Genomic DNA, 11,423 nt, shown 5'->3' on the forward strand with positions numbered 1-11,423 from the left:
TGCTCCTTCCACAGCATCATCAGTGCATAAATGGCTGCATCATTAGCCATTAGAGCACTACTATGAACACTGAGACGTTTAGTGGGAGAAGTGGGGACTAGTGCATGGGGTTGTGCAGTCTAGTGCATTTGTTTTTCCCCAAATCTAGCTTTGTGGCTAGTGCCCTGTCCTGGAAACTTAATGTTGCTAGCTGTAATTCTGACTCAGCATGGGATTTTGACTTCAAGCTCAGGAGCAGATTTGTTCTAAGATTGATACGAGTTTTCAGTCTTTCACTACTCTTTCAGAAACTGTTCTGGAGGAAACAGAAGGATCCTGCCCTGTTTACTGGGTCTCATGAAATGGGCCAGAAGTCACAGGAAACGGACTGTCACACTTGCTCAGTCAGAAGCCACCCTCCAGAGTAGCAGATTTGGACTGAATGGTTTAATAAGTCCTTCACCAATTTTTCCATAATTACACCAGTTACCATAATTCACTTTATTTCCAATGGGTCATTCATGATATCAACAACAAATTATGAATTTACTTCTACCTACTGTCTTGTCCCTATAAGTTAGAAGGCACTTCATATATTCTTAGCTTTTACTCAGTGAAAGCTCCTCTGCTCTATCAACACATCACAAGATGAACAGAATGGAATTTATGGGTTTACAGGACTGATCTGCTTAAACTTGAGTTGCTTTTTCACTTTGTCCCAAATCAGGCTGTGATTCTCTCTAATGAATCCTTGCCCTGTCATACGATGGCACAGCATCTCCCAGCGTGGTTACTCAGGAGGTCCATGCAAGTTCAATAACCTACAGCACATCCCTTTGCAGGGACTGCAGCCAACAGAAGCTACATGTAAACTTCTTAAAGGGTACCAGGTGTTCAACCTTAGCTAGAACACAGGACACCAAGAAAAGGCTTTGAATAGAAAATGGGAGTCAGCTTGGGGTGAGTCTTCCCCAGGGGTTTCTCATGCTGCATTAGGGACCTAGGAACATGTTGTCTCCTGAAGGCTTACGAGATATCACAGTCTGAGACAGTTCTGACCTCTTGTAATTTTGCTGTAAAACATCCAGCTTTGAGCCTCTTGGGCAAAAATTGTCTTCCAGCTCAGTGTTGGGGTGAGTTACAGCACCAAGGCAAACAGCTGAAAATGCAGTATGGTGGAAGCTACTCTTCCCCATTGTGAGCATGTCCTGACAAACATGTAATGTAGTCTGTTAAGCTGATGCACTGGTCAGTACTTTTAATAACTTTAATACATTCAGTAAACACAAAAAAATATTTAACAACATTAAGACAACACAAAAATGAGAAATGCAAATGCGATCTCTAAGTTTTAATTTTTCTGTTATTTTTCTTGCCTGGCTTTTCTGAAGCTTTTCCTTCCCTGTTGTGTTTATTATTTTTGTCTTTCATTTTCTTCATGTCTTATATTCCCTGACAGTCATTACAATTGAATCTACATATAATAAATATAAATTATAACACATTAAACTTAGTCACAAACAACTGTTATAATTTCTCAAGCTCAAGTTTTTTAGTTTTGGTATTGGGAGATCTGCCAAAGTTTCCAAAAAGTGTTAAAAACACTGGAATAAAAACAAGACCATGAAGAGCCCCAAACAAAATAACAAGGAACATGATCTTGAAGAATGTCCTGAAGATGTAGGTGTTTGCTGCAGCCAGGACAACTACTCCTAATATTGTAGAAACTGCACCTTGTAGTACCGGGTAACCTAGCAGGGACAGAGCTTCAATTGCCCTTTTATTGGCTGATGACTCTCCACTTGTAACAAAGGCATAAGAAATATGAGCAGAAAAGTCTACTGAAAACCCAATACAAATGACCAGGTTGATCATGGATATGGAATCAAGATTGACATCCCAGAACGTCATGAAACCAGCAACACCAACTATAACAGAGGCTATAGCAAAAGTCACCCACAAGCAGCACAGCGGGTTGGGAATGAGCAGAAGGGAGACGACGAGCATCGCCCCGGCAGCAACGACAACATTCTGAACAGTGTTCTGCACTATTACCAGGTACTGGTCATAGTAGATGAAGGCTGGGTGATAGACCTTCAGTGGAATGCTGCACTGCTTGGCTGCCTCTCTTAACTGATTGAGGAGATTCTTCTCATCCACGGCTGATGTCACATTGACTGTCTGGATGAAGAAACGTGAAGCTTCTATTTCATCCTGAGTCTTGTCTATGTCCCACTCAAAACTGGGAAGAATTCTGAACAGTATAGTTAAGTTATTTAAGAAGTCAGTCTTACTGTTTATATTTATCAATTTGGTTTTTTTGGCAAGTTCTGTGTATGCCTGCAGCCATGACTCTGAGTGGTTTTTATCTACATAGGAAATGTTCTCTAAGTTCTGTGCACAGCTCTCAATGCCAAGACGCACCGACTCATTCCAGTAATCTACACCCTCGGTAATGACAACCATGACCCTGGGTCCATATGCCGAGAAGTATTTATCATTATCATCATAATATGGAATAATGTAGGAGTCATCATTTGCCAGATTTCGGAGATCGATGCCTTCCCTGATCTGAGTACACCCATAAACGCTGCCACCCAAATATGCTCCATACAGCAACACGATGAGCAGCTTGATCCATTTATTTGTAACAAAAGGGCCATAATACTTTTTAAAGAATACACTCATTGGATGCTCCCCTTCTGGCTGAGATGGCTGCCTAGAACAGCTGCCGATACAGCAAGCATTGTACAAGCAGGAGTTCTCAGCCTGATCTTTACCTACATCAACACGCATACAAGTCAGCCAGTGTCGGTTCCCTTGCTCCCTTTTGTGATTTAACACCAGAATTGCCCCAAAGAAGGTCATGGTATATACATAGCAGAAGACAAAAGCTGTACCCGTATAGAGGCAAAAAGACCTCACGGATGGAAAAGCAGTCCAGGTGCCAATGAAGAAGGCCAAAACATCCGTGAGAGTGGTGATGGTCACAGAAAGTGCTGCCTCTGCGTAAGTCTCAGTCAGCAGAGATTTAACATTGGATTTCTCTTTTTTCCTTGAACTTTGTTCCCAGGAAGCAATCATGATGAACATGTCATCAACGCCAACCCCTGCAAGAGGAGACACTGTTAACGCCGCACTGCAAATGGCAGCTTCCAACACCCAACAAAACAACATCAATCACATTTCATTCTGCATAAAATTTTGAAAAATGAAGCTTTACTACTAGCAATGCTCTAGTGCTGATGCAAGTTACAAGAGAATGAGGAAAACAGACCCTTTGTGTGTAGCTGAATGTATAGTCTTTCAGCACATTCCTGGTGACCTGGTGGTTTGTTGTTCCCTCACTGACTGCTGAAGGACTGAGCACACCTACTGCATCTCTGACAAGTGTCTGGTAGCTGATGTCCACATGTCCCCTGATGCAGATGACACAGATTTCAAAGCATCACATATTCTGATACTCAACTATTCTTATCACTGGAAGCATCCCCCATTATCTCAGGAATCTCTTCAGCACTGCAGCAACTTTGCCCAGTAATTTCTTGTTCTGCCTTCAGAATGCAGGAAGAGCAGTTGCTACCACATGGGAGAAGAATGATTCCAGTGGCTTACTTTTTTAATGCTCTTTGCCCTCCACTTCTCTCCAGTTTATCTTCCAGCACTTATTCACAATTTATTATCCATTTTTGTTCACATTTATACTGATGCACTCAAATATTACCTGCCAGGTCCCTGGGAAAACCTGCTGGGAAGACTGGATCTTCCTGGATCTTTTTGCTAAGATGCTACAGTAAGTGAGCTGATGTTCAAAAATGGAGAGCCAATGGGCTTCTCTCACCTCTGCTAACTCCCAAGATTATTATCTCACACCTTTCAGTATTTTGCCATGTTTATTATTAATGTTATTATTTTGCCATGTTGTTTTATTAAGAGCTCTTGTGTTCACTAAAAATTACTCACACAAAAGGGAAAGCAAAGCTGTGTGAATAGTGGAGTGCGATTTAGCCAAGCACAGAAGAGATTAAATCATTACCTGCTACCTGAACAGGCAATTGCCAGTAAACATACAAAGATGAATTAAGCAGCATGTCAAAAGATATTATCGGATGGCACTGAGCCTGGCTGCTTCAAAAAGCAAGCAGCCTTCAAAAAAAACCCTCTGATGTACTGAGAATTTGTTTGCTTTAACTCAAGGAAAATTCTGTATGTTATTTCTGAAGATCTGAAGAGACTGGGCTTAAGCCCTTTCCCATACAAAAGGGGCTTTTTGATAGTCAGAGCCACTGCAATTGATGAGCAAACAAAAGTAAATAAAAAAATTCATTGGAATTATGCAGGAAACAAAGAAATAATGCCTGCCCTAAGGAGCATTTGCATTGGACAGTTTAGGATGATGCACAGCCTCTGTCAACCAGGGAGCTCCATTTGTTTTCCTCAGCATGAGACCAAGCCCAAGAAAACATCAGATTAATGTATCATATAGGAGACCAGAAAGGATTTAAAAAGCAATGATTTGTTTGCAGCAACATTCTCTAACAGTATTTGGAAAGTTCAGCACTGGCTGTTAATCAGTCTGTGAAATAAGGAGGCAAAGATACCAACTTCCTTTGGTTTTTGTGGGGAGCTGCTTTCACAAATGGTGCATCACTTCCGTTGCACAGCTGAATGAGACTGGTTAGTACACAGATGTTATATAGCAGAGGATTAATCATCCTGGCTACATTTCCAGGGACACTAGAATGCCAGAAGTACTACCCTTACCACTCTCTCATTTACAGTCTTCCTGCTGTAGCAGTAGATTTAGATCAGGCTTGTCCTCTGGAAAAAGCTACCCTTGCAGTATAACCCATCTCCAGCCCACTGTGAGCTGAGTTGAGGGGCTTGCCCACCTGTAGGTGCTCTGAGGGGGCTGCACCTCTGGGTATCTCCTCCCTCACTTCAGCAGAAAATGTTGTATTATCTGACATTCACATTATAAAAGACCGACATTGTTTTAACTTCACTCTGGTCTTTGTATCTGAATACAACTCACATTTTCTACTTACCCAGAATCAGGAACGGTGCATTTGCTACAGTGACCACAAACGGCACTCCACAGAGGAGCATCAATCCAAAGCTGCTTAATACAGCTAAGCCAGAAGAAAGTACTCCACAGCTTGCAAGCCAGATATTATTTCTTATACAGCTCAGTCTGAAAATATTTCAAGGAATATTTTAGTTATATTTCACCAAGTGTTTAGCATGACAAGTACACAGATACCAGTGATACTCTCTCTCAGAATAACTCCTGATGAAAGCTGCTAGGAGAGTTCCCAGGTGTCAGCATTACACAAAATTAATTTCTCCAGGAGGTTGTGGGAACTGACAGTGGTCAAATAAGAAATTTTCAGGCTTCAGGCACTAGCTAGAGCCTGTGGGAAAGTCAAGTCCACAACTTTCTCACTCTGGCCTGGGAAATCATAAGGAGGAATCCAAACAATCCTTGGAAGGTGAAAAACCGTTAGCAGGTGGTGTCTTTCTAACTTGCTATTTACTTGGAAATAATGGTCAAGAGGTGTTGTTCTAAATGACCAATCATTCATTGTACCAAAGTGGTGTAAAAAAAGAACATGTTTCTAATAAACCTTCACTGTCATGCCCTCTAATGAAGGCTTGGAGTCTCATATCATTATATTGCTGTCCCAAATTGTAAAGATAGGAGATGTTATACACATTATTACCACTGTCCAATATTACAAATACATTATTAATTCTGAACAATTACACTGTTTGGAAGAGTAAAGATGTGTACTGATCTTTGCATCAATAACAAGAGATGATGGCAACATAAGGATACATAAACTCTACCAGTGAGGCTAGACTCTGGGTGACCCCAAAAAAGGTGAATTTCTAGAATGTCTTTGATTTTACCCCAGTCCCTGCCATAGCATATCAGTGGAAGCACCCTTCAGGCAGTATGTGCTGTGTAGAGAAACTTTCTCATCAGGCAGGTTGGCTACCAGCCTTTGAGGGCTGGCTCAAGCATTCCACAATAAATGCTCTAACAGTATGATGCTTGATGCAAGCACTAAACCAGGCTGCTCACCCTGCAAGTACAATTTTCTTTGGAAGTACAGGATACAGACACTGCTGTGGTTCACTTTCCATCAGGACAAAGAAAGGGCAGGCTAAGTTCTCTGTGGACAGCATGTAAAGCCCTGATTCTAGCAAGCAAAAGAACTAAGGCTGTACCTAGACTTGTAGGAATCTATGAAGCTACTGCTCATCCACTTGATCCTTAACTAAGTACTGAAAACTTGTTCAAGTTTTCGTCTGCCGTCTAAGCAGCCGGGAAATACACACAGAGAGACAATAAAAATCAAAGAAATAAATTTTGCCTCCAAAATGTCACAGAAATTCTGCAGCTTCAAGAATGCCTTCACTTAGCAAGAGCAGAAACCAACTGAGGGAGGTAAAGAAGAGCAAAGATCACTGCTTGTTGAACCATAGATTAGAGACATTTTACCTTAGGCAAGAGATGATTGCAAAGTTTATTGTTAAGAAATATGTTATGGAGAAGAGCGGAATCACACTCTTGGCATTTCCTTCAAACTCCTGTTGTCTGGACAGCGAGGTAAAGTAAGTCACCTGCCATTAAAAGACCAAGGAAAGAAACGATGAAACACTTTTCCTCTTCTTCTTGGTCTTTTTGCACACACACAAGCAAGGCCAAACACCAAGCTGGCAGAGGAGCACTGCCTGGCCCTCGCAGCCAGCCCGCCGTCCTCTGCCACCGTCTCTTTCCCTTTCCTTTTCCCTTTTCCTCTCTCTTTCCGGGAAGGAGCTGCCCGGACATTTCTGTCTCGGCGGCTCCGCACGGCCGTACCCACTCCTGCGTTACCTGAATGGAGCCGAGGTGCAACTCCGCCACTTTGGACGAGATGTCCCGGAGGAAGCTCTCCAGCCACTGCCGGCTGTCCTGCGCCTCGGGGCCGTCCTCCCGCAGGTGATACAGCAGCTTCAGGGCCCGGGCCCCGCGCACCCGCCCGCCCTCCGTCTCCACGCCGCCCAGCGCGGTCCCCAGGAAGACGCTGTCGTTGACGGGGAAGCGGAGGCTCCCCGGGGCGGGCGGTCCCGCATCGCCCCGCAGCGACAGCAGCGGGTTGGGGCTGGCGCAGCCGCCTGCGGTGCGGGCGCAAAGCCGCTCGTACTCGGCGTCGTGCACGGTGGCGTTCAGCCGCAGCACCTCTGCCCACGCCGCCGGGTCCAGGACCGAGGAGCCGTTCGTCGCCACGGCGATGAGGGCGGCGTAGGCGCCCTCGGTGGGCAGCCGCGGGGCGGAGAAGCGCTCCGAGTCATTGGTGGGGAAGTGCCGCCGCACGAAGTCGCGCTCGGCCTTGGCGGGCCCCCACGTCGGTGTGAACTGCCCCTCGATGTCGTTCGCCTGCCGCTGCGGCAGGAAGAGGAAGCCGGCGCCCAGCCCGCCCGACAGCAGCAGCGGCACCAGCACGAAGGGCCAGGGGCAGGCGGCCACACCGCTCGCCAGCCCTACGAAGAGCCGGCGCAGCGGCCGCTCCAGGCAGTCGGTGCTGCGGCAGGAGCGGCGCCCCGCGGGGTCCCGCGGCCCCGGCATGGGCGAGGCGGACACGGGCTGCCGGCCGCAGCTGCTGCCGAGGGCGCGTCCCACGCCGCGGCCCGGCGGTGAGGTCTGTGCCGGCGCCGGGGGAGAGGAGAGAAAGAAAGAGAGGAGTTCGGAGCAGCGCTCTTCCTGTCAGGACCTCGAACCGCGTTTTTCAGCGAGCGGAACCGCCCCCGCCGTGACTCAGCGGGGATTCCGCCGCCTCCCTGCGAGGCAGCGGGGCCCGGGAGGGCAGAGCAGGCTCCCCTCGCCGCGTCCCGCCCCGGCTTCGTGCCCCCCTTGCTTTCCGTTTTCCCCCTGGCTCTGGTTCCGCTGGGTCCGGCCCGTTTGCATCGCCCGCCTTGCTGAGCCGCTGTCCGGAGCCCTGCTTTGGCTCCGTGCTGTCCCTGCCGCTTCCCGAAACAACCCCACGCCTGCATTTCATCCTCTAGACGTCATCGGCTTTTTAAGTGTTTTCCCCGAAGCTGCTGCAGTCGCTACTTAATTACAATGCACTATTCTTCTATCTGAAAGCAAAAGACAGACAGTGGTGATGTAAACCTTGCAGTGTTTGCTCTCTCAGAGTACTGGTTTAGGAAACAGAAAGTGACAGCAGAAGAAATAAAAGACTTTGAAACAAGGGTTAGTGATTCCAATTGTCAAGTCACAAGAATATCACCGGTGTGATATGTCAGAGCTTTATGCAGTAGCAGTGATAGAAAGGACCTTTTGCAAGTCCAAAAACTATCCTGCAGCCTGGTGTTCCTGACACTGCTGCAAGTGATTTGAGTGGTTTCAGGCTGAGAAGAACATTAAGTTCAGATATGACAGTGCTACAGAGGTGTCCAGACAATGTCACTGGTAGACACTTGTCCTTGCCTTTGAGAGAAGCAACTCCCTTCTCTCCTGTTCAGTACTTGCAGAAAAGTTGTAGGTATTTCTTCTCTCACATCTAGGGAAGACAGGCTTGGCACCTGTAAGTATAAAAGCCAGCCAGTCTCTGAGCAAGGTTATATATCTCCTGCTTCACTCAGCACCTGGGGCAGACTGGATCCTGGTGATTCCCTTTTCCGTGCATAGGTGTTCTGATATGGGTATGTCAGACAGGCACTTAGAAACTATTTCCTGTAGCTCCTAACTTGTTGAAACCTAGGAACTGGCCTGTTGGCAGTAGCTGCCAGTCAGGATACCCACGGGGCACAGGCCAGTGCCTTTAGGTTAACTCTGAGGCTTGGGAATTTGTCTTACAGCATGGAAAGATGGCTCCACCAACTCTCAGTTCAGAGTGGTGTTCAAGAATGTGAAAACAACATTCACTTTCCTGGTAAATTTTTAAAGGTTTAATAAAAAAAAGACATTAGGAGACAAAGAAAATAAAGCAAAGGGTTAAAATGGCCAGGTGCTTGGCACTCTGCTAAGAGCAGACCTGGTGTTTTGAAAACACCCTTTATATACCTTTATATATTGCATCAACTTGATGCATATTCATAGACTTTATGCATATTCAAACTTTTCTATTAACTAGTTTACGTTTTCAAGGAACTTTTTAGCATGGCTACTCCTTGGGTCCACCTTTTTTAGAGCATGTGTGTTTCTTGGCTTGTGGTCTAAATCCTCTTCTTATCACCTTTTAATTTGGGCCTTGGCTCCCTCTTCCCACAGATGGTGAGTGGTGATAAGCAGCGGGGTCCTCATCCTCTGTTCATTGAATGTTATCCTAACTAAGCAGACAGTTCAAACATACTATATTGACTATTACAGCAAGGCCATTTTAACATTATACATATAGTATTCATCTTAATACTTGCAAAAAGCCAATATTATAATATGTATTTATAACAAGTGCATGCCAGTCTTCTCTCAGAATCTGGATGCTTGTCCTTGTTCCCTGGCCTATTCATGCACTTTATCTGAGTTCCAATAAGATAAAGTATGCTCCTTGGGGCAGGGCCAGGAGCAGTCATAAGACTTCCAGCAAATCAAGGTTTCTGGTATTTTTTGCAAGAGGGCACAACCTTTCTCTTTGTTGTTATGTTGCATTTGCTGGAAGTTTCAAAATGAGATTCCAGTGAATTACTCTTTGGCCTTCCTTCCCTCCCTCCCTCCTTCCCCTCCCTCCTTCCTTCCCTCCCTTTGCAATTTTTTTGAGGACCCTCTAACTTTTCTAGGTTCTTTCAACCATGAGCATTTACAAATCTTGCCTGCTCCCTTCCCTTTAAGGTGTGACATCCCTTTTCATGGACAGGATGCCGTGGTTAAAGGGGTCCATTTGGGATATCACCCCTGAATTCCAGACAAGTAGTGATGGGAAGAATATAAGGTGTGCCCAACTCCCCCGGGCACAGAATGTGCAAATGGAAATTTGAATAGCCCTGAGGCAGGACTTAAATGGATAAATGTGGTGTTAAGTGAATAAAAGGTACGGGAGCAGAAAAGTAAAGCAGTTTCATCTGCTATTTTTCCCCAAAAGGAGAGGTATGCCAACAAACAGGCAGGGGGAGAAATGATTGGATCTCCGCAGGGGTTGGTGAAAGGACTGCAGGATCAGTTAAACGAGAGAGGAAATAGGCTTTAGTAGCAAGTGTTGCTTGCTGCCAAGGGCGATAGTGAGGGCAGGCTGCGGGCTGCTCGCTGCTGAGCGCCCCTAGGAAGAGGAAGAGGAAGAGGAAGAGGAAGAGGAAGAGGAAGAGGAAGAGGAAGAGGAAGAGGAAGAGGAAGAGGAAGAGGAAGAGGAAGAGGAAGAGGAAGAGGGGCAGCTGGCGGATGCGCTGCTCGAAGAGGCTGCAGGCACAGAGGCTGCTCGCAGCTCAGCAGGTTCGGGAAAGGGACAGTGAGCTTCAGGCAGAGGCAATGCTTGCGGAGCAAGGAATCCACAACGGAGAAGGAAGAGGGAAGAGAGGATACCTGGGCGGGGGTTGGGTCCAAGGTTTTACCAGAGCAAGAGCTGAAAGGTGCAGCCTGGAGAAGCTGCTGCCAGTGAAGGAACCAGCCCCCTGTGCACTGGTCTCCTGTGCTACCCACTGCCTCAGCAAAGGAGCTGAGCATGGCCTGGGGTGAGGGCACTGAGGAGCAAAAGGTCTGGGGAGGGAGGAGGAAGTGTCTGAAGGAAAGCAGGATTTGTCCTGAGAGTTGTTTGGTTTTTTTCAGTCTCCCTTGATACCAGAATCTGTAATTATTAAATTGTTAATTGGAAAATAAATTAATTTCATTGAAATTCCCCGAAGGACGAAACAGCTTTTGCCTGTGACAAAATCTAATGGAAATTTCTCTGGTACAATTTGTAACAGTCGATCTTTGTTCTTTCCCAAGATACCTCTGAGAACATCTTGGCTGTGTCTTCCCTGTACCTTCCCATAGATTGGCTGAAGACATCAAGATGCTCCCTACCCACGGTCATCTCCAGATGAGACCTAGGTCCTGTGCCCTGGTACATTCGTGCTCCAGAACCCAACCATCATGGTGCCCCTCAGTGGTCTCACTCCAGTGAGCTGGTGTCTCTCCTGTGCTGGAGAGCCCTGCCCTGAGCACCATAGTGATGATGAGGTCTTGAGCTGAATGGAAGAAGATAATCACTTCCCTTGCAGTGCTGGCTAAGGTCTCTCACTGATGCAGCCCCCAGTGTGGTTGGCTGTCACCACCGCAAGGTTGTGTTGTTGACTCATGTTCATACACTGCTAACTCATGCTTAGTTGTCTGGGTTTAAAATAAAACTGTGACGTGTAAATTCTTATGAAATAAGGAGGAAGGGATAGCGCTTTTTAGTTCCTCAGCTCTGTGAGTATTTATTTCCAAGCATGCATTAATGAAAATCCCTGTCTGCTCCGTGTTTCATAGGTAGAAAATA

The 11,423-nt window shown here is 46.2% G+C and overlaps 1 protein-coding gene and 1 long non-coding RNA gene across 2 annotated transcripts; one reads left to right on the top strand and one right to left on the bottom strand.

Moving 5' to 3' along the window:
• Positions 1–1,217: 1,217 nt before the first annotated feature.
• Positions 1,218–8,024, bottom strand: PTCHD3 (patched domain containing 3). The gene is made up of 4 exons (XM_023920550.2): positions 6,863–8,024; positions 6,488–6,609; positions 5,028–5,173; positions 1,218–3,089 (listed from the first exon to the last, which is right to left on the bottom strand). The coding sequence occupies exons 1-4, from the start codon at positions 7,592–7,594 to the stop codon at positions 1,507–1,509; spliced, it is 2,583 nt and encodes an 860-aa protein (XP_023776318.2). The 5' UTR covers positions 7,595–8,024; the 3' UTR covers positions 1,218–1,506.
• On the top strand, positions 2,357–3,201 carry LOC147655936 (uncharacterized). The gene is made up of 2 exons (XR_015278998.1): positions 2,357–2,431; positions 3,053–3,201. It is a non-coding gene; the product is annotated as an uncharacterized LOC147655936 (long non-coding RNA).
• Positions 8,025–11,423: the final 3,399 nt, after the last annotated feature.

The sequence above is a fragment of the Cyanistes caeruleus genome, chromosome 1 (assembly GCF_971803275.1).
Source record: "Cyanistes caeruleus chromosome 1, bCyaCae1.hap1.1, whole genome shotgun sequence".
Taxonomy (NCBI): domain Eukaryota; kingdom Metazoa; phylum Chordata; class Aves; order Passeriformes; family Paridae; genus Cyanistes; species Cyanistes caeruleus.

Bases quoted from the DNA above. Each gene is read 5' to 3' on its own strand.
- PTCHD3 (XM_023920550.2), bottom strand. From the start codon at position 7,594: ATGCCGGGGCCGCGGGACCCCGCGGGGCGCCGCTCCTGCCGCAGCACC. The intron at 5,174-6,487 runs GTAAAATGTCTC...AAATATTTTCAG, and splicing joins GCAATCATCTCTTGCCTAAG to ACTGAGCTGTATAAGAAATA. The intron at 3,090-5,027 runs GTAAGTAGAAAA...CTCCTCTTGCAG, and splicing joins TGCACCGTTCCTGATTCTGG to GGGTTGGCGTTGATGACATG.